Here is a 23,811-nt window from a genome sequence, read left to right on the forward strand (position 1 = left end):
TTTCCTCTTAAATGCAACCAAATGTCAAGAAGGCTTATGTTATGCAACAGGAGCATCTTTTAAATACTGATCTCTTCATTTTCATTGTAGTGCCAATAATGAACTTTTTCCGTATGAATACTGATCCTCCACTTATCATAATTCATTCATTATTTTATTTCTTTTCTCCGAGGCCGACACTCACTGTCATCAACATGTATTACTCCTCTAACTTCCAAGTGCTCAGAGGAAATCCATGTAACATTTGCATGTCATTCTCATCAAAATTTTACATTTTCCTGCTTCAGTAAATCTCATTAACTCCGCGCTCTCTGAGAAAACAACAACTATCCAAATCAACGAAACTTCATCCGGAAAACCAGAAGTCTTCCGCCCTCTCACATTTCAGGGAACCTCTCCGCACCACAATGACTACTGCAGAATTCACAGATTCCGCCTGAAAACTCATCGTCCGGGAAATCCTATAAACTTCCGCTTGCTCCGCGAAAATGACAAACATTTTCTTCTATACCTTCAGAATCCACAGATTCTGCCAGATTTGCTTCATCTGGGAAATACTGAATATTTCCGCTTCTCCACGAGAATGTCAAACATTCTCTCGAACTTTGCCCCTGGAGAATGCTTAAAATTCTCGCATCTAATACTAGGGGAATCCTTCAGATTCCCGCCTACCCAAGAGAATCACTCTGATTCTCGCAAAGTTCGCCCCACGGAGAATTCTCGCAAATTCTCGCGTCTTTTTTCTCATCCAGTCGGCAGTGAAACTATCATTTTCACTCCGCAAAATCCAACCAAGAAAAAGGTTCCACTGGTTCCAACATTTTTCAAACGAAACCATTACTTTCGTAATATAACGGCTAACCAGTATCCACTGGTTCTTTTTTCGAAGAAAATCTGCAATATTTACCTTTTACGATCCCATCCTCGTCGCCAGTTGTGAGATCGCGTCCGCCCGCGGCTGCGACTAAATAAGACTGAGCTGTCACTAGAGGCCTGAATAAGAGAAACGCGGATAGAAAATATGACTCTGCCAACACTGCATTCAATCTTCTTCATCAAAGAACAACACATGAAAAGGAAGAAATGGTTTATGTAGATAAAATCTCATAATCCGCTATTTTATGTGTCCACATTACATAACAATTGAATCCATTAAACAATGGAATTCCATTTCATAATCTATCAATGACTTGCATATATTATTGCAAACTAATGTAAAATACATTCAATTTTGTTTGTTGATAAATGGCATAAAATCGAATTTGGCCATTTTCAGTATTTGAGCCAACATTTTGGCTGCTTGACAGGTCTCCTGCTCGATTGGCTGCTATTTTTTGACGGTTCGATTGGCGGCACATGGCTATCCGCGTTTCTCTTATTCAGGCCTCTAAGCTACACATTTAATGACTGTTTACATATTGTGCATTTCATCATAAATTGTACGGTAATGCGCGTCTAATATACTACAAGGACGCATTCTACGCGCAGCTGGAACGTAAGTACGATAGCTGCCCAAGCCACGACGTCAAAATCATCATAGGAGATTTGATCGCTCAGGTTGGCCAAGAGGAGTTTAGTTTAGACCGACTTTTGGAAAGTTCAGCGCTCACCGGCTGACGAACGAAATCGGCCTACGACTTATTGATTTTGCCGCCTCCAAGAATATGGCTGTGCAATCCAACATTGCACATATGAATCACCCGTCATGTTTACATTGCTTGCACACGCGACTCATCTCGTGATAGAGGAGGAATTGACTGATGGGTCAAACACAATTGGTACGTATGCGTGCGTTTTGACAGTTTTCCCATGGGAAAACTGTCAAAACGCACGCAAACGTATCAATTGTGTTTGGCCCATGACTGCGAATGTGTCTCTTGCATGCGACGGCTGCTACGATCTGTCATGTGACTGAGGAACAGTATGTTAGACTTGTTCATGTTTATAGGCACAATGGCCATTCGCTACACCTACTTCCAACACTGCCTTCCGTATCGGTACACCTGGAGATCACCACTGCAGACATAATCACAAATCGACTACGTTCTGATTGATGGACGGTGTCGTACCTGAAAACAGGTAACGCCAACCTCACGCAAGTTCAACGGAAACCAATATTCACACATGATGGTTCCTAGCACACAGCTCATTTCATTTACAGCTCACGGTACTTCTCCGACATTATCGACGTCAGGACATATCGTGGAGCTAACATCGACTCTGACCACTATCTGGTGATAATGAAACTGCGCCCAAAACTATCCGTTATCAACAATGTTCGGTATCGACGACCGCCGCGGTACGACCTATAGAGCGACTGAAGCAAACTGATGTCGCCACTGCATACGTGCAGCGTCTCGAGACAGCGTTTGCCAGAAGAGGGTGAGCTCGCTGGGGCCCCTCTCGTGGACTGTTGGCGTGTAGTTAAAGCAGCCATTAACGACGCAGCGGAGAACAAAGTCGGGTATATGGGACGAAGTCGACGGAACGATAGGTTCGACGAAGAAGGCAGACAGATTCTGGAGGAGAAGGACGCAGCGCGGGTGTCACGCCGCAGCAAGGTACCCGGCAGAACGTGGAACGGTATAGACGTTATATAGTTCTATCAGAAGCTCAACGCATCCAGCAAAGGCTTCGTGCCGCGAGCCGAAATGTGCAGGGATAAGGATGGGAGCAGCTCGACGGACGAACGTGTGGTGATCGAAAGGTGGAAGCAGCACTACGAGGAACATTTGAATGGCGCTGAGAGTACAGGCAGTGAAAGTCAAGGCAGCGGAGGAAATGACTACGTCAGTTCAGCGGACGATGAAAGCTAATCAGCCCCCACCTTGAGGGAAGTCAAGAATGCCATCCAACAGCTAAAGACCAATAAAGCAGCTTATAAGGATGGTATCAGAGCTGAAAAGGAAAGGAAAAGTTAGCCACTTGCTTGCACAACCTGATAGTCAGAATCTGGGAAACTGAACAGCTACCGGAGGAGTGGAAGGAAGGGGTTATATGCCCCATTAGAGTGATTCAAATTTTGACTTTTTTGCTCCCCGATGCTTAAACGATGGCATTTGCCATTTTAATAATCCTCCTAAATTTTTAGCTAATTTGGATGTAATTTGATTGTGCACACGTCATTTAAAGTTTGTATGAAATTACTGTGAAAACCGACCCTTCTGTGAAAGACCATTCCGTGAAGTGGCCCATGAACTATTTAAAACTAATCAACACATTGACTACACAGAATACTTATCAAGCTGAAAGGCAGTTGTTGTTGCGAAGCGATTTGTCGTTTGGAAGCAAAGTTATAAAGAAAACAAAACTGCTCATTATTGATATTGATGTTATTCTTTTACGTGTTAAATTGAATTTCCCACGATTCAGTATTTCCTAAATAACTTTTCAAGTGAGCATTAAATCGTTTCGCAACAAAGACGGCCTGTTTCCTTGTAAAATTTTCTATGTTGCCGATGTTTTAATATGTTTGTAGAGCTTAAAGGGAAGCGTTGGGGGACAGTTTTCTATAAAAGTTACTGTTTCCATAGCAATTTTCATACAATCTTCAAACCGCGCGTGCTCACTCAAATTACGTCCAAATTATTAAAATGGCAAATGCAATCGTTTAAGCATCGGGGGGCAAAAAAGACAAAATTTGAATCACTCTAGCCCCATCTACAAGAAAGGCGACAAGCTGGAGTGTGAGAACTTTCGAGCGATCACCATCCTTAATGCCGCTTACAAAGTGATATCCCATATCATCGTCCGTCGTCTGTCACCATTAGTGAATGAGTTCGTGGGAAGTTATCAAGCCGGCTTCGTTGACGGCCGCCCGACAACGGACCAGATCTTTACTGTACGGCAAATCCTTCAAAAATGCCGTGAATACCAGGTCCCACGCACCATCTGTTCATTGGCGGCATACGACGACAGTATAGACCGCGTAGAGCTATGGAAAATTATGGATGAGAACAGCTTCCCCGGAAAGCTTACCAGACTGATCAAAGCAACGGTGGATCGTGTGCAAAACTGTGTGAAGATTTCGGGCGAACACTCCAGTTCGTTCGAATCGCGCCGGGGGCTAAGACTTTCGTGCCTGTTGTTCAACATTGCGCTAGAAGGTGTCATGCGGAGAACCGGGTGTAACTGCCGGGATACGATTTTCAACAAATCCAGTAAGCACATTCAAAGTTAATTGCCTATATGCCGGGTATTAAGCCACCCGGAGTGGAAATTAATTACTATGTCTGAAACTTGATTATGCATATGTACAACATGTGATAGATTTAGTTCGGAAAAATGTATGAGGGTAACCGCCCCTTCGGTGGGGTTTGATCCCACGACCCCAGTTCGCATGACAGGTGCTTTCCTGCTGTTACTGATGAAACCAAATTTCAGCACCAGGTACCAGTCGAACTCTCGCAATACATTTTCAGAACTAACTCTCTCAAATGTATTTTTGTACACATGTCAACCAAGTAGGATGAGTATTTAGTATTGTTCGGCTCCTACACACTTGCTTCATCAGCAACGGCGCTCAATGAAGTAGGGTTGTGTGAGGTTGTGCCATTAACTTTGAATGTACTGAACTCGAGTGGCGATCTCTCTTCGCTTGTGTGGTCGTGTTGGGATCTGACGACCAAACTGGCACAACCTCACACAACCCTACTTCATTGAGCGCCGTTGCTGATGAAGCAAGTGTGTAGGAGCCGGACAATACTAAATACTCATCCTACTTGGTTGACATGTGTACAAAAATACATTTGAGAGAGTTAGTTCTGAAAATGTATTGCGAGAGATCGGCTGGTACCTGGTGCTGGGAATTTGGTTTCATCAGTACCCGCTAAGCTGCGGAGGACGACGGAGGTCCTTCGTAGCTTAGTAGGGAAAGCACCTGTCATGCGAACTGGGGTCGTGGATCAAACCCCACCGAAGGGGCGGTTACCTCCAATACCTTTTCCGAACTAAATCTATCACATGTTGTACATATGCATAATCAAGTTTCAGACATAGTAAATCAAGTAAATTTATTTGTTTCGCGGATGACATGGACATTGTTGGCCGAACATTTGCAAAGGTGGCAGATCTGTACACCCGCCTGAAACGTGAAGCAATAAGAGTTGGACTGGTGGTGAATGCTTCAGAGCCAAAGTACATGCTTATGGGCGGAACCGAGCGCGATAGGGCCCGCCTGGGAAGCAGTGTTACGATAGACGGGGATACCTTCGAGGTGGTCGAGGAGTTCGTCTACCTTGGATCCTTGCGAACGACTGTTAACAATGTTAGTCGTGAAATACGAAGGCGCATCATCTGTGGAACTCGGACCTACTACGGGCTCCAGTAGAAACTGGGATAAAAAAGATTCGCCACCGCACCAAATATGTAATGTGGTAGTCCTCTTCGAACACGAAACATGAACAATGCTCGAGAAGGACTTGCAAGCACTCGGAGTATTCGAGAGACGGGTGCTTAGTACCATCTTTGCCGGTGTGCAAGAAGACGATGCGTGGCGGCGAAGAATGAACCATGAGCTCGCCCAGCGAACCCAGTATCCAGAAGGTAGCTAAAGCCGGAAGGGTACGATGGGTAGGGCATGTTGCAAGAATGCCGGACAGCAACCCTGCAAAGATGGTGTTCGCTTTCGATCCGGCAGGGACGAGATGACGTGGAGCGCAGCGAGCGAGATGGGCAGACCAAAAAAAAACGACTTGGCGAGTGTGGGGCGTATTCGAGGATGGAGAGATGCGGCCTCGAACCGTGTATTGTGGCGTCAAATTGTTGATTCAGTGTTATCTGTTTAGATATAAACTAAATAAACGAATGAAATGAATGAAATCATTTGATTTTAGTAAAGAAAAAGCGCCATGGATTAAATATTTGTGACGCATAGTAGTATACTAAATATTCTATGCAATAAATCACTTGCAAAGTAAGTTTCCTTGCTTATTTTTATTTATAACAATATCCATTAATTCTAATCATTGAAAAACAATGTCTGATTGTCAAATCGATATACCTAGGTACAGTATCCCCTCGCTGATCCGACAAATGTATGGCCGGACTATCGGGGTTTCTCTCGTTAATCCGACTGTCAAATCCATACAAATGAACCAAAACAAAATCACAGCACAAATTTGAAAACTGACAGCATAATGTGTTCAAATGGGTGTTGATACTTTTTAATCCGTAAAATTCCGAATTAGCGAGATCCGGACTATCGAGTCGTCGGACTAGCGAGGTCCGGATAAGCGGGGATACTGTACACAAGGAAACGTCGATGGATGAACGCTAGAAAGAAGGCATGACCGATGCTGATCATGATGTAAGTAATATGTTTTTAACAAGTGTATGAAAAAAATACAAAGGGCACATATTTCCGAAATGTCTGGATCTTCTGGACGGTCTATTTTGATTCGTCGCCCGAGCTTCCCCTGACACCGCTGAATCCAAGCAATGCGTTGTCGCCAATTAGAAGATGATAGTCAAAAGCTATGTCAGCGCTGCGTGTATTACGGACTCAAGAAGGCATCGTCTCCGCTTCCAGCTGATCAATTTCCAGATGAGCTAAACACTAGTACTGCCACCTAAAAGCGGGGGCGCAGGAGACCTCCCCGGCCGACGATGGTAGGAAACCCGGAACAACCGGCGATATTCATTTCCATTTCGATATTTCGCGATGCTTGAATGGAGCACGGACAAATCCGTGGATGATAGATGAAGACGCGACATGTCAGTCACTCATCGATCCAGCTGATCAGCTGAAACGTTGGCTCGACAACTTACAACAACTTCTTCAAGTTTTGACAATCTCTCCTAATCCAGATATAGAGAAAGGTTGACAATTCTCCAACGGCAGTAGCCAGGATTCCGCCTGGGACGACCATGTGAGAACTATTCTGTCACGCTTTGCATCATGCTGGAGCAGGTCATTTAATTCTAAGAGTCCCTCCATTTGGTACTGATTGACCACGGAATCGTGGAGTGAGTACAAGAGTGAGAAAAGGTGCATGTATTATACCTCTTGTGCTATTTCACATCGTAGTCGACCAAATCATGGACGTCCCTAGCAGTCTACCACCATAGAGCAATTGAACGAGATGATGGTACTGCTCTACTAACGCCACAGCGCACAGTGTCGGGCCCTTATACTAATCCCGGACAAAACCTGAGATTTTGTTCAAAACTTCACCACAGAGTAATTTTGAAACGTTGAATTCATTTTAGGTTAAAATGGTCTTCTAAAAAGTTTAGCCAAATTTCATTTTCTCATACATATTTGTTCGGGAGACACTTTACGGAATGAACTTCAAGAAGACACCAAAAATTGAATTTTCAAGCTACAATCAAAAATTGGGAACTACTGCATTCAATATATATGATAAATTAAAAAATATGGGCTCCACGAAAACCACGAAAAAAATTGAGGTTTTGTCAGGCTTTCGCCACTGTGCAGTGCTCTACCAAGTAGAGTAAACTGAATGACCTGGTCGTATGCTCGAACTCAACAAACTCCAACTCCACGGTAGCCGGAGAAACAGTGCAGAAGGTCGAAACCAAAACCAGCCAACGTCGGACGGCGGACCAAGATCAACATAGAACATAGAGATCCAATCTGTCCAGGCAATGCCCCAACCTCGAATACTCAACTCTAACATGAAATCTGCGATGTTATACACCAGTGAGACTTGGTGCGTATTAGCAGAGATCACATAGATTTGGAAGTAGTCAACACCCGATGTCTATGTTTTACAGCTCGGGCCTGCTCGACGATCCAATATCAACGGCAACTCCACAGTGTGAATGGGCGTAGGCCGGCCACAGACAACGTAAGAGCAGAGACGAAATCTGCAAGCAAGCGCTGGAATCCGGCAGGACATCGCAGCAGAGGCAGACCCAGGATCGCCTAGTGGAAAAACCCTAACAGAGAAATAAACAAAGTCGATGGGAATCAGACTTGGGCTCAAGCCAAGGATGGAGATCCTTAACGTTGGCCCCATGTACCCTAAAAGGTGCTCAGAACACAAGAGTGGGTGTGTGAGAATTGGATCCCACTTAATGAATGCCACATGTACATGGGTGCTGAGAAAGAAACCAATGCAAGGATTGGGAAGCGCCCAGGCAGCAATCGCCGTGCATGAGCCGAAATGGCCTCCTTACGACTATACAAAAACCCCCGCAGCTGATCCACGCATATTTCTTGCGCATGAGTAAGTTCAACGTCCATTGCATTCTCTCTACGGGTTTATCCGAGGCCGTATCTATGCCGCTAACAAGTAGCATGGAATTTCAATAATTTTAGGAACGTGAGCATAACCATGCTGATATGACGTGCTTCACCGATTCTATTTCAAACTTCACCTATCTATTCCGATACTTTCACCTATCTATACAATACTTTTACATTCACAAAGTATGATAGTTTTACATATATTCAAAGGTACCAACTGTTTTTCACCCTTTGTTAGCTCAAGACAAAATTTTCAAAATTACTTATCTGCTTTTTAAACAAGATTCAATCGACGATTTGACGAATCTGATAGCTTTCCACGCCAACCAACACCATTAATAGGTAGGTGAAGGTTTCCGCTTCCTGTTGATGGTGTTGGATTGCGTGGAGAGCTATCAGATTTGTCAAAACGTCGTTTGAATCTTTGTTTTCAAAAGCAGATAAGTCGTTTTGAAAATTTTGTTTTAAGTTATAGTTTTCTAGAAAAACCGATTAGACCAAATAGACCGATTTGAGCTACCTAATATGTATATTTTTACTTCATTATTTATTGCAAGGCAAAATTTTATGGGTCACCAAAAAATTAAAAAGCACTTTTTAATTTTTTGAAGATTTTGCGAAATCTAATGATGTGTCGAAACTATTTGGAAAAAAAAATCCGTTGGAGAATCTATTTCCAATTTAATTTGAATGCAAAAATGTTTTTGTAAACTCATCAATTTTTATTGATCAAATGAAATCAATTTACATTGATTTCTTTATTTGCAATTTCCTATTTTTATGAGTAAAAAATGGGAATTTTATTTTGCTGCCGTGGAGACGCATGGTAAATGATAGCTTAACATAAAGGCGTTTTGTCGCGCAACATCGTAGATGTTCTATCCAAATTTCCAAATGTAAAAGATATCAGTTTATCGTAAATATCTTCTTGTTTAAAACTTTTTCAGCCATCTTAACTATAGCATTGTCACGTATATAAGATAGAGTGCATATTGTACCCGACAGAAGTGCTAAACAGGCGTTTTGCTTCTTTCAAAATATATGATCTTCGTACTAAGTTGAAAGAGCCAGTGCACCAAATTTATGGACAGCACCATGTGATATGTTAAGACTTAAGACATTGCTCTCTCAGGAAATATTGGCATATTGGATCACGACGAAACTTAATTACGACGAAACAATTTTACTAAATTTGGGTAGTGCACAGCTAATGAACCCTCCTTGTAAAAATCAAAATCATAAAGTTTAACACGTCGCAAATTAGACGCTGCAAATATCTGGAGAGTGTTACATTTAATCAAAACAATTCAAATGTACTTGTTTAGAATCGGTGTTGAACTTAATCTGTAGATTAAAAACACATAAAGTTTTAAAAAATACTTGTTTTGAAAAACCATGAAGTTTTACGCGTCGCAAAACCACTTTTGTTGGAAGGGAGGTAACCCCACAGTACCTTCGCAAATACATTTACACAAGATTCTGTTTTACACGATTTTTTCGCTCGTATTTTCGATCCTGTGACTTTAGATGACCACCAAGATCATTGCAAAATGTTTCAAAAATTCTGAATAAATCAAAGAAAAATTACATGATAATTTAACTGCGTTAAACATTTTAGATGAGTGCAAAATTGAGAAAATGTAAATCGTGTAAACATAGAATCCAGTGTAGTCCAAACTATGATCATTCTTCTAGAATACCATAAAAACCATAAAAAAATATGTAGGTACTTGCCATTAGCTTGAGTCACTCAAGTGAAATCGAATATTTCAAACCACTAAAATTGAACTGACAACTTTACAAAGCAGTGTAATTCAAATCAAATTCAAACATGAATGAATTTAATAATTTTTTAATTCCTGAAAAATCAGAAAATTTATGTTAAACCTTTCTATTTGTCTATTATATTCATCTTATCTTAAGAGAAAGAGTAAAATATCCTGTGCTGAAAAAATCACAAAAATAAGCAACAATAACGGCTTTTACAGCTTTGAAGTATCTTAAAGTAACCTTACAAAAAATCTTTGTCAAAGATTAATCCTGCAAAATTTGAGCCAAATAATGTTCACCCCCACCGATTTCTTATCCTTTTAAATTGGAAGCAATTGGAAAGAAAAATCATGTCACAATAAGCCATTTATGCTTTTATTGTTCTGCAGATATTTGGCTAGTATATATTACACAATAACAGTTAGTATACCCAATATTATTTGCTTTCGTATTTCCATAATAAATCAAAATCTAATCAAAACTAACCCACATTCAAAATGCAATTGAAGGGAAATCAACTTTTTTCGCCAGCTCTGTACAAGTTGAATTGATTTACCGCAATTTAAAACATCTAATTTTCCGGAAATTCGTTCAAATAATTGATTATTACTAAAACGAAACTGCAGATAAACGAAACTTCCGTTCATTTTGGCTTCTCCTATAATTCAACTATCCAACAACTTCAACGATTACACTTGACCATCAACCTTCTGCATCAGCAAACATATCAGCATAGATCACCATCTTGATCTCATAATTGGTTCTCTCACTTTCCTTCGCTCTTCGATCAGCGCCACCCATCAACCGAACGGCACTTCGGTTGTAATTAAAGTTCACTACTCACTAAACTAACACTCACCTCAACATCGAGAACAGGTGGTTCTTCTTCATCCAGTGTACCGTGGCGAACAGCAGTCGCGATCCCGTTTCACACACATAGTGCGCACTCAGATAGTTGGGCAGCACGTTCGGCACCTGGATGTCGAAACTGATGCAATTGTCCGACAGCTCCAGGCTGCCGTAATCGTAGTTCAGACAATCCTCGTCCCGGTCGTCATCGCGCCCGTTATTCAACTCCGACTTGATACCGTAGTTGTTGTTCACACTGTTGTTCAGTTCGTGCTCCAGATTCTGAATGAACTCCAGCGAGTTGCAAATGAGGTTCTTTTCCATCGAGTTGCTTTCCGTCGTGTCCATCGGAAGTGAATGGGTGGATGGAGGGGTTGGTTTCGGAGGGATTTCCGGAGGTTCCAGGGATGGGGGTGGTTGTTGAGGAGGAGGCCCCAGACCGGACATGGCTACGGCTGCTGCCGCCGATGGGCCTAACTGCATGAGGGCGGCAATGGAATCTGCTGGAGTCGGTTGACGGTCATCCTGAGATTTGAAGGAATGTAACGAGCTGAACGGATTGGAAGATGTGGTTGTGCTGGTTGAGGTCAGGTGGGACGGAGCGGGTGGGGATTTGCTGGCCCGTTTGCTGAGATTTGCGACCGCCAATTCGGCCAGATTGAACCCTTGGAACAAGTTCAGGTAGGCAGGCGTGACGGTTGCGTTTGGTTTCTGCTCATTGTGATACTCCTTGTTGCGGTGTGGGTTGTATTTGCTGTTCGGGTTGGGCCCACCCGAGCCATCCTTTTTGTCGATGATGGGCTTGCGTTCATGTTGCACGGCTAAAATTGAAAGAGAAAGACGTTAACATTAATGGTTTTTCAGTTCGAATGGCTACGGGATCAAATTACAATCACTTCGCATTCCGCACGCCAAGCACTTTTGCAGTCGACAGTATTGACACCTGTTGCGATGGTGTTTCGTCACTTCGCAGTTCATCGACCCCCGACATTGGTAGCCGAGCTGTTTGCGGATGGACCGTTTGAAGAATCCCTTGCAGCCTTCGCAGCTGATGGCGCCATAGTGTCGACCGGATGCTCGATCGCCGCACACCAGGCACAGCTCCACACTCATGCTGTTCAGCGAGGTCAGGTGCTGTAGGCTCGGACCTTTGTCATCTAGACTGCTGCCAAACTGTTGCGTTCCGGGTTCCAGTTTCATCTGTTGTAGATTTGGCTTGATATCGAAATTATGTGGCTCCATTAGAAAAACGGTACACTTTTGATTATGTTGGTGGGGCGGTTCGAACTAGTGGTGAGAAATAATGATAATTGAAAAAGGTCAAAACGAGGCGTGAAGTTACCTAAGAGAGTTGTCTCTCCCCGTTCTGTGGCAAGAAAACTTCTTGACGCATACGAGCATATGCTTGGGGACAAATCGCGCTACGATTTCCTGTTTCTTCGAAGTCAACAACACTTGTGTCTGCTTTGGTGCACTTGACTCTGTGGGCCACTGATGAATGGTATCGAGTAAAGAGAGAATGACCACGAAGTCCCCCCGTTGAAGAACGGGCCGGGGGAGAGAGCAATCAGAAACACGTTACGTCACCAAATTCAACTTTTTTTTATGATATAGAGGTCAAAGCTCTCCCGTTTGTCTCGATATGGGTCCACTTTGGAGCACCAGCAGCACTGAACTGAACTGAACCGTCGATGGGCGAACTGCGCCGTTTCCCATCTAACATTACTTCTCAACATTGACTGAGCTGAGCTGAACATTGAGTTGAAGCTGTGTGGTGTGTTGTATTTTAAGAGTATGTGGTAGGTATTCGGCATGATTTATGTTTTCTAATAATTCCGAAAAAATACAAACATGTTTCTGTAAATTTGAAAATGTCTATAGACAAAAGTTTTTGAAAAGCTTCAAACCTCGAAATAATCGAAAGCTAAGACTCGCACAGGTCGCACCTATTCATGGGAATTTTACTAGGATAAACTATTTCTATACAATATTTAAAACATTTTACATTTAGTTCAGAATAGAAACATGCGAGTTTTTGAAAAGATAATCAAGATTCAAAAATCCAATTCATTGTAATTAAAAACAACAATGCACCGTGATGTTTTTTATCGCATACCCTCATAAATTTAATCGACATGATACGGTTATTCGTTCTTTTCTCTGCCTTGTGCTCTGGCTCTCGCTCGACCGACCGACCGAGCGAACGACCGCGTGCCTGTTTCACCACCCAACCGCGATCCCAACCCAATCAAAAGGTAATCGCGCTCTGCTCGACATAGTGGCTGGCTGTTCCGCTACGGGAGCATAGCTACTTTGGGGGGTTGGAGCAAATCGTACTTCTTATAAATTTCAAATGTTTCTCCCAAAATAATTTTAGAATCATTTTTCTGTCAACTTAAAACTTTTAAACAAATATGTGGTACAAATACTTCAACGCCATTGATTTCAATGAACATCAAAAAATTGTTCGTAAAAAGTTATCATTACTCTACTCTACATCATTCGGTCAAAAAGTAGAATACATAATGGATTTTATGAGTGGTTCAATTTTATAAGCAGCAAAACTTTGCCGCATGGGTGCATTTGAAGCCATTTTCCCCTACATACAATCATACCAATATGTACTCGTCATACCTATCTACCAAGAAGCGGTGTTGTGGCGGGCAGCCAGCCAGCAGTGGGCCGCATAGCTTCAGTTCCACATGTCTTATGCACTCTCAGTCCAGTAAAAGTGGGCATGGTATAGAAATAACAACAGACCCAACTCTGCCAGATGGGGTGGATTCCGAGTGGTGTTGAGTTGAGATCATTGATTGATTGGTATCGATTTCCGGATCGAGCGATAATCAGTTTTTGGCTAATTTTGATAATTTTGATAATTTTGATGTCACGAATTCTTTGATCGTGAATCATGATCAGGTTTTGATTGAATTTAGTAATATTCATGTCACGAAGTCCTTGGTCGTGAATCATGTAGATTTATTCAGGCATATATGTATCACAAGGCAAAAAAGCTATGAAGAGAACCCTATGATCGGCTAAACAAACTTCAGACGTATGAATACGTAGACAAATAGAACCCGTCACCTCTAAAATTGTACTTAACATCAAAATGTATTAGCTTGGCTACACAAATTGCAAACTCTTGCATAAGCAGTCATTTGTTGATTTTCTTAGCGTTTTAAACCATCATCTCACGCCCAAGCTAGAAAAGAGGATAATCAACCAATTATAGTGAAAATAAAGGAATGTTTCAATCTACTCGTTACAGCTTCGATAATAATTTGAAATTTTACAAATAGTGTTTGAGAATAGGGGTCCTCCTTAGCCGTGCGGTAAGATGGGCGGTTTCAAAGCAAGACAAGATCATGAAAATCTGTTGAAAAATGGTCGAGTTAAGGCCTATTTCATTGCACCCGGGCCGGACGGGGACCGGGGTCGGGAAGCTTTCGATTTCATGCAGTGATTTTTTTCAGTTCTCCGTGAAACACGGCGAGCATTCGCCAATAAATTTTAAGCTGCAGGTTTGAAATGAAGTTCTTCTGAGCTTCCTATGTTTCAGAGATTCTCAATAAAATTATTCAGGTATTCGAAATGTAATCTTTTATGATTTTTTAATGAAATCATTCTATGAATTATAGGATTTCAGGACCTTAAACAAGGTTTCGTTTGAATCCAATTTCAAGCAACCGATCCACAATTTTTGTTTTAATCATCTCGAACAACATACGTTCTCAAATGGTGAGACATCCTCCTAGAATTCCCCCGAGAAATCCTCTCGGAATCCCTCCGGGAATTATTCCCAAAACCCCTCACAGAATTCCTCCAATAATTCCTTCGGGAATTCCTCCCAGAATCCCTCCGATAATTCCTCCGGAAATTCCTTCCACAATCTTTCCGAAAATTCCTCCCAGAATCCGTCCAACGTGAACTACTCCAGGATATACTCCGAAAATTCCTCCAAGAATCCCACCGGGAATCCCTCCAATAATCTCTCCAGGAAATCTTCCAGAAATCCCTCCGGGAGTTCCTCCAGTCCCTCCATGAATCTCTCCGAAAATTATGCCAGGAATCGCTCCGGCGATTCCTCCAGGAATCTCTCCGGAAGTTCTTCCGGGAATTCCACCAAGAATCCCTCCAGGAATTGCTCCGGAAATTTCTTCGAGAATTCATTCAGAAATTCCTTCGAAAATTAATCCAGATTGATTATTCCTTTGAAAATTCCTCCAGCAATTCCTTCAAGAATTCCAGGAGAAAATTCCTCCAGGGGTTGCCTTGCGCATCTCGATTTGAAACGAGCAAACCATGCAAACTGTCATACGAAAGAAGATGCGCAATGAGTCCTTAGGATTTCTCGGAGAAACTTCTGGAGGAATTCTCGAATGAGTTTCTGGAGGAATTCTCGAAGGAATTTCTGGAGGTAGTTCCGGAGAAATTCTTGCGGAAATTCTTAGAGGAATCCTTCCGGGAATTCTTTCAATTCCTACTCCTGAAACTACTTCTGGGAACTTTTCCTGGAGGAATCCATCATCAAAAAACCCAATGGAATTCGATGATAAAGGCTCGCAATTTCCGGAGTGATTTTTGGAAAAATCCCCGGAGGGATTCCTAGAGGAGCTACCGGGGAGATTTTTGAGGAAATCTCCCGACGAATTACTGAAGAATTGCTTCAAGAATTTCTACGCGATATGGTGCTTAGGACCATCTTTGGAGGTGTGCAAGAAGACGGTGTTGCGGCGAAGAATGAACCATGAGCTCGCCCAACTCTACGGCGAACCCAGTATCCAGAAGGTAGCTAAAGCCGGAAGGGTACGATGGGCAGGACATGTTCCAAGAATGCCGGACAGCAACCCTGCAAAGATGGTGTTCGCTTCCGATCCGGCAGGTACGAGACGGCGTGGAGCACAGCGAGCGAGATGGGCAGACCAGGTGCAAAACGACTTGGCGAGCGTGGGGCGTATCCGAGGATGGAGAGATGCGGCCTCAAACCGTGTATTGTGGCGTCAAATTGTTGATTCAGTGTTATCTGTTTAGATGTAAACTCAATAAATGAAATGAAATGGTGGTGCAGGATGAATCACGAGCTCGCCCAGATTTAAGGCGAACTCAACATCCAGAAGGTAGCTGAAGCCGGAAGGGCACTATGGGCAGGGTATGTTGCAAGTATGCAAGATGACGTTTGCTCCCGAATCGGCAGGTGCAAGACCGTGTGTAGCAAGACCAGCGAGCAAAGTGGGCTGACTAGGTGAGGATAGAGAGATGCGGCCTCGAACCGTGTATTGTGGCGTCAAATTGTTGATTTCGTGTTATTTGTTTAGATGTAACCTAAATAAATGAAAATGTATAACCCCAGATCCCCTTCCTTTTTTCAAATGAGTGTTGAACTTAATACTATTTAAAAAAACATAATAATAAAGATGAAAAAAAAACTTCATTCAAATGATCACACTTAGAATATTTTACAGTATACGGTAATTTTTTACCGAACTTTCAACAGCTGAACGTACGGTAATCTGTTCGGTAATTCAAACAATTACCGAACGTTCGGTACTTGAATATTTTGACGAACTGTCAAAAAATACCGTACAGTTCGGTAATCAGATTTTTGATGATCTGTCAAAAACAACCGTACGTTCGGTAATTTCTGGATGGCATGTACCGAACCATTTCGGTATTTCTTTGTTTTTAATCAAGAATTTTTAGATTGCAATCTTTCTGATGAAACAATACTAATTGGCAATGATATGTATATTTTATTATTTCGTGTTCGTACAAAAAAAACAAAAACATCAAGGCAGCGCGTGCAACAACCCTGCGTCTCGATACCCAGAAAAAACTAATCATAAATCTCAAATGCTGTCGGAAGTCCGATTTCTACCGAGTATGTAAGCATTCGCCAACATTATGTTATCAGCGCTATCCGGGTCCGGGTCACGAACGATGAGTGTCGTTGCATGGGAGCGAAGTTTTCTGCAACCTGGGCATGCGAACATTGAAAGAAACGTTCTTCAAATGTGCTTTTAAAATATGGTTAATTTCAACATACTCACTTTCTTAAAGACGCCAAGTTTTGAAATTTTACTTTCACTTCCACTTTCACTTCTCTAGGCTTTAATTCCGGCCGCAAGACAAATTTTTCATAGCCGATCACTAATACTGGAATTCTTTGATTCAGAAAATGGCTGACAGTTTGACATTTGATTTCAGTTTACCGTACTACGGTAATTCACCCAACATTTTACATTTTGTTCGGTGATGTGCTTACCGTATTCAGTAATTGTTTATTTTTACCGTATGAATTGTATTTTTTTCTACCGAACACGTTAAATTTATTTTGGCTTCACGGATCTTTCGGTAAAGTTTTACAAAATTACGGTGAAATAAATTGTATTTACCGGAAAATTGGTAATATTTCATGTTTACCAAAGTATTTCGTCAATATTTTTACCGAACAGCAAAATCGATTCTAAGTGTGTACATTTGCTCGGCAGAAGGCAAGAGAGGATGTGGTCCCCATATTCAATTCAGACATTTGCTTAGTTTAAGGCAATGGAAGATATGATCTCTTCTTTCTAAGAATGCAGAATGTCAGAAAGCTATGGTTCCTGCTTTCAATTCAAGCATTTAGTCGGTTAAAGTCAAGGTAGAATATGATCCATTCTTTCAAAGGACCCATCTTTTCGGAAGATCCTTCTTTCAAAGGATGCATTTGTCCGGCAGATGGCAAAAGATGAGGGGGGTCCCGTAGCGTAATTGGCTACACGTTCACCTTTCAAGCGAATGGTCATGGGTTCGATTCCCAGCCCCTCCACCAAAATCCTCGTCAGTCGCCGGATGCGTAGCCTATGCGGTGGCGTACTGGGGTGCACGCCTCACCGTCACGGCTGCCTGATGACGATTGACAACTTGTACTTCTCGGAGACATTCCTCCAAACGTTACCCGGATAAATGGCAACCGGACAATGCAACGATCATTGTATACACGACATGGACAAAACGAGCACAATGGACTCACGACGAGATGGACCAGCAACGACAACAACAATGAATAATGGAAAAATCTAAAAATAGATTCTGTGAGGATTCTGGCAGCAGAATACAGTAGAATACAGTAGATCTCGGCACAGTAGCGGTTAAGTAACACAGAGTGCCTACCAAATAAATAAAGGAATAAAAAAATGGCAAAAGATGACATGGTTCCTTCATTCAATTCAAGCATTTGCTCGGGTAGAGGCATATATTTCTTCATTTATAGGTTGCATTTGCCCGGCAAAAGGCAAAAGATGATATGGTCCTTTTATTCAATTCAGGAAGTTTCTCGATTTGAGGCAAAGGAATACATGATCCCTTCCTGGATGCATTTGACCAGCAGAAGCCAGAGAGACCATGACTCCTTCTTTCAATTCAAACATTTGCTCGGTTCAGTGCAAGGGAAGATATGATCCCTTCTTTGCAAGGATGCATTTTCTACTTTTAAGGCAAACGCAAATATAATCCATTTTTCAAAATGAATCCTTTTCAAAAATCATGCATTTTTTCTCTCTTTGATTTTTTATTTTAAAGCATGTATCCTGTCAAGTTCTGTCAAGGAAGAGAACACATGGCCTGATAGAAGGCCTGGAGTTTCTCGAGATGAGTCGGCCAAGGGCCGAAAATCTCGTTAATAAAGATAAATGAAGGCCTGGAGTTCCATAATGCTGTATACCAATAGACTCATCACTCTTTACACATAGTTTTGTATGTGGGCAAAAAATTCAAGCCCCTTTTAGGATCCAAGAGTGGCCAATGTGGTCGTTAATCGATTTCAAGCGCATAGCCATCTCTTAGTTGATTAATCACGACGAAATCTGCCGTAATCTGAAAAAGTGACGTATGTGCCAAGTTATAACCTACATGTTTTCCATTTTTCTGTTAAAGAGCTCGATGAGTACTAGGGGAAGAGGCCCCAAAACGCCGAGAATCTAAGAAGAATTACCCATCGAAAGACAGATATGGAGCGATTTTATGCTCCCTTATATGACAAACAAGGTCCCCATGGAAGTCGTTTCCAGTGGCCATTGTCTCTAGAACCAGCGTTTCACCACATAGCCACAAAATTGTTGAGTTTATCTTTCGAACGGTATGTAAACCTTGTAATTCGGCTACAATTCGACTATTCTATGAGCATTTACATTTCTGGGTCAATATGACCCTAACATCTTATCTTTTTTTAGTGGGGTCGTTCCTGTTGCACCTTAAAATCTATTTTTCATGTCAGATCCTTTATTTCCATAAACTATTAAAATTCAAGAAATTTCAGAACGATCGGCACATCAGTTAAAGAATTATTTTACTTTAAAGTTACGTTTTGGGTCATATTGACCCCAACATCTTACTAAGGTTAAAGATAAAAACCCTGATTAATCCACCTAGCGGTGATGATGCCTTTCTCGCTCGTTCAAAAGGGTTGATAAACATACATGAAAAGTCTAAAATAAAAATTGGTGAATAAGACTTATTATTCACAATTGTTTATCCCACATGAACCGGCCTAGGGGCGAAAATCTCGTAAATTAAGATAGATTGAATTGAAAATTCACATTTGTTTATACACATTGTAATAATTGCTGCCGGATGCAATTTGTTTGCAAGCAAATCGGATGAGGTTAAGTGCCCGGAAAATGTGATGATGTTGTGCAATTGCACAAATTGAGTTTCAGGCATAGTATGAAAATTTGTATTTTGGCCATAACTTTTGAGCCCATAGTGAGTTCGGCCTGATTTTTATGTGAAACAATGGGACAGGATTCCCCGTTTAAATAATCGGTTCAGGATAAGATTTCGAAATATGAGTTAGGTTTTTCTGCACACACACGCACACACACATGCACATACACACACTTCTTCTGAAAGTGTGAAATCATTGTAGTTTGTCAATGATCGAACTAAGACTATTAAATGATCTAAAACATACTTGGATTATAGAAAAGTTTGGATACTTTTTCTACTGACTTCCTAAAATAGAAAACTTTCTCCGTATCCTTCCAAAGCTCAGTTTCTCCTACATAATCCGAGTGCTTTACAAACGAAATTAATATCCTATGGAAAGAACCACGCGAATAAGGTTGATATAGCCATTTAAATGCGAGTGTTCGGAATATGAGTCATTATATCGGGACTTAATTCAAAACGGTTTATATTTTTCAACATCAGATTATATGCCACCGAACCAAAGCACAGCACCCGGTGCGTTACAGCACGTATGCACAAGCAGCCGATGTCTTGATGCAGTGAAATAATTATTTATTGCAAATCGCGTAGCCTCTTGTTCTTCGAACATTACTCTCTCAAGAAACAAAGATAGCTTAGTGGTAACGTGATAGGCTCTCAATCAGAGGATTCATGTTCAATTCTTGTGTTAGCCATTTTTTTTTCCGAAACTCATATTTTCTAGGAGTGTGGTATAATATTACGCATTGCAAGAAAAATTTTGAATACTAAAAAATTCAAACAAAATTTTTGTTAGGAAATTTATTTTGTGAGCTTTTACTGGAATGTCTTCACTTGTCAAAAGACGAGTTTGTACTATCCCATTTAATTCCACCACTTTATTGTATCTTGACAGATACGTATTTTTGTATTTAATATTTTCCATGCTATTAACCTAATGCTGTGTATTGTTTATATTTATAATCATGACATTTCTATAATTGAATCCATATGATTATTTGAGATATTTGAAAGAATTCAGGTCTGAACTTTAGATAATGAAGGAGGACATGAAACATAAATGCATAAATTGAGAATCGATATGTACTCAACAGTTTTCTTTAATGATTGTTAGCAGAAACAAAATAGCTTTTGATTTACCTTGGTAGTAATCAAACTTGCCCACCGAGTTTCAATAGAGAGTAAACATAAGTGGAAAATTTAATTCGATTGCTTCAATGCACAAAGAAAAAATGCCGTACTGATTAGAAAAGACATAATTTTCAATAAAATTAGAAGCTTGCGAGTTTATGGGGCAGCAGACGCTATATCCAAGGAATTAAGACCGGGGATTTCCCTCTGCGCGTTATTTCCGCGGAGCTATCCAAATTTTTCTTTTTTTCCGTAATACTCATATGAACCAGTTTCCCCAAATCTCATTTGCTCGGATCAACATTCAACCCAGCTGAGCTAAAAATAGAACATTGCCGCACGCAATGCGATGTGTGTTGGTGATGCTTCCTTCGGCAATATTCATCCGACGGCAAGAGACTGAAGCGAATGCGCATGCGTCCCGCGTCTTCCCGCACACCAGCTGCGCACCCATATGCTGATTGAACGCCACAAAGGATGAAGCATGCCTTTACGTAAAAATAGAACAGAAGCACGACTTGCCGCTGATGCTACGATGGTTAAGCCGACCAATCCACAGTGGCGGAAACCCAGACAAAACCTAAAACAAATCGTTCTTTCGTGATGCTGATATAGTTTTAATTTTGCACATTCAGTCAAGGATAATTCCTCAATTTGTTAATTGTAGTTGGTAAATTTAATTTTTGGTGACTTTGTTGAAGTTAATGCTGTAAAGTATCTCCTAAACATATATGTATGGGAAAATTAAATTTGACTAAATTTTTTAACGGGAACGATTCGGAAAGAACTGATATCATGCATTGAAACATATATTTTATCTACTTAACAGTGGTTAGTTTGATGAATTGCGCCTTGCTGCACCAAATCGGAAAATTTACTGTTTCAAGGTTAGAACTAAGACGCTACTGTGGCTGCAGATCCTAAGTCATGGGCTTCCGTAAGTCTTTGGATAGCATAGCATATGTCGGATAACTATTTAAATATCAAAATGAATTCAGCGTTACAAAATTACTGTTGCTAAATTTTAAGCGCAATCGTAGGTTTAGTCGAGCATTTGTATGGAGGACCACCACTGCGCGACGGCACATTGCCATTCCTTCTTTTAGGCGCATTCGTACGGGAGAGCGTTGAACGTGTTGAACAAAGCACGATGCTTTTTGAAATTGCTAAATGAGGATTATTTACAGGCTGTTATATAGGGTATTTGCGCTTTTCTTAGCGCTTGATAGCAAAAATACAAGAGAAAAGTTATGTCTAACGTTTAGCAGAGAAGAGGATTTTTAATTACTGAACGGATATCCTATCGAAAAAGTTTACTGTTAGTAATTTCCATAGGGCACTCTTAACCTGAGGGGTTATTATTGATATTTCACATTATTATACACATATGTTTATTTAAGTTTGGATGTAATTATGTTATTATACCAATACAATTTTGCATTGATTTCCTCGCATCATAGTGAATCTACTTTTATCTAAAATAAATGAACAGCGTATCCAAGCGGTTTCAATAGTTTATCTATTAGAGCATCATTACTGGGTGCGAGTGTTTTGATCACCCTCGCTGCTCTGTTATTTCAGTTTAGTCACTCTTTTTCGCACCGGTCGCTATTTTCGGTTATCATTTTGGTGGCTGCATTCCGTACCGGTGACGTTTAATAGTTCATCAAATAGCAGCGCTGTTATCGCGCTACCAAATTTGGTCACCTGTCAGCTGCGCTACTAGTAGCTACTAGTAATATAGTTCAGCGCGTTTAGTTTGAAGTAACCGGTAAAGTTTGAAGTAATGATACTGCGCTGCAAAACGGCTTATACTCACCACGGCATCTTGTTCTAAGTTAATGTATTGAAACTGTATATTTTAATAACCAACACTGAGGAAAATGGTTTTCAATCAAACGCCTTATGGAAATTTGCCACAAGGAATCGGTATGAATTTCAATATGTTGCCTTAAGAATGATGATTTTTATTTAAAAAAAAAGTAAAGTGCGACAGACTTGGCTCGAACAAAGGACGTCGGGGTCGGGAAGCCGGTATGTAGGCCACACACCCATCGACGCTTGAATATTCGAGAAGGTAACAGCGTATAAGAAGCACTATTGGTGGAATAATTAGTCGAAGATTCATAAGGCGCCAGTTATGAATTTCGATAGTCCAGTTCGCTGAGTGAACGTGAAAAATTAATATTTTCTTTTCTCAATCCATTAATACTTCCAGTATAGGAAACAATACCCTAGCAGGATAAATTCAGTTGCTTATAGAGGCAATGAATATATGCCCAATTCGTTGATTTATATTTGTACGTATCTTCTCACATGTTATGTGTATTGATGGGACAGTGGTGTAGTAACCGTTTGCCGTTCCAGAGGTCACGAGTTCAAATCCAGAACTGGGCGTTTTGCTTTTTTGCACGTTAAAACAGTTTTTGGCCATAACTCCGAAGCGTAAAGTTCGATCGATCTAATTTTGAATAGGAACCAATGGGACTGCATTCCGCGTCGAATGCAACTTGTTGCGAGCAAATCGGATGATGCTAAATGCCCAAAAACGTGTCTCGCATTTTGTACACATACACACACACACACACATACATACACACATACAGACATCACCTCAATTCGTCGAGCTGAGTCGATTGGTATATAACACTATGGGTCTCCGAGCCTTCTATAAAAAGTTTGGTTTTGGAGCAGTTCTATAGCCTTTCCGTATACTTAGTATACGAGAAAGGCAAAAAGCAATTTTTATATGAATATTTTTTTTATATAGATGGATTTCGAAAAATAATTCATTATTCCAACCGATTGACTCACAACAAGCTGCTTCAACGGGAAATGCTATTTCATTATTTCTCATTGAAATGAAGTCAAATTGGGATATGGGCTCAGAATATACTGCCAAAATATCTGTGCTTATTCGCAAAATGCATTTCAAAAACTCACTCGTTTTTGTTACAATTATTTTAAACTAATTTACTCTCAAAAAATTACGGCAAACGTGTAATCATTTTTCATTGCTTTCTGTCGAAAATGAGCCTGATCAGATAATAGGGAAATTTAATTTTTTTGTTTGTAAAATACACAACGAAAACTTACTTATTTTACGGCATTACGGATCTATTTGTTCACACTCTCTTTCA

At 40.9% G+C, this 23,811-nt stretch overlaps 1 protein-coding gene across 6 annotated transcripts in view; it reads right to left on the reverse strand.

Moving 5' to 3' along the window:
* The window catches only part of LOC134212904 (nuclear hormone receptor HR78), a 56,917-nt gene that overhangs the window by 6,253 nt on the left and 26,853 nt on the right, over positions 1 to 23,811 (reverse strand). For 2 of the 6 annotated variants that reach the window (XM_062691227.1, XM_062691224.1), the window contains exons 2-3: positions 11,722 to 12,118; positions 10,842 to 11,652 (exon numbers count right to left, since the gene is read on the reverse strand). In XM_062691227.1, the coding sequence (XP_062547211.1) occupies positions 10,842 to 11,652; positions 11,722 to 12,073 (1,163 nt within the window). In that variant the 5' untranslated portion in view covers positions 12,074 to 12,118. Of the gene's footprint in view, positions 1 to 10,841; positions 11,653 to 11,721; positions 12,119 to 12,173; positions 12,550 to 23,811 lie in introns of those variants that run through there. The other 4 variants (XM_062691230.1, XM_062691228.1, XM_062691229.1 and 1 more) reach the window with 4 other exon arrangements.

The sequence above is a fragment of the Armigeres subalbatus genome, chromosome 2 (genome assembly GCF_024139115.2).
Source record: "Armigeres subalbatus isolate Guangzhou_Male chromosome 2, GZ_Asu_2, whole genome shotgun sequence".
NCBI lineage: Eukaryota > Metazoa > Arthropoda > Insecta > Diptera > Culicidae > Armigeres > Armigeres subalbatus.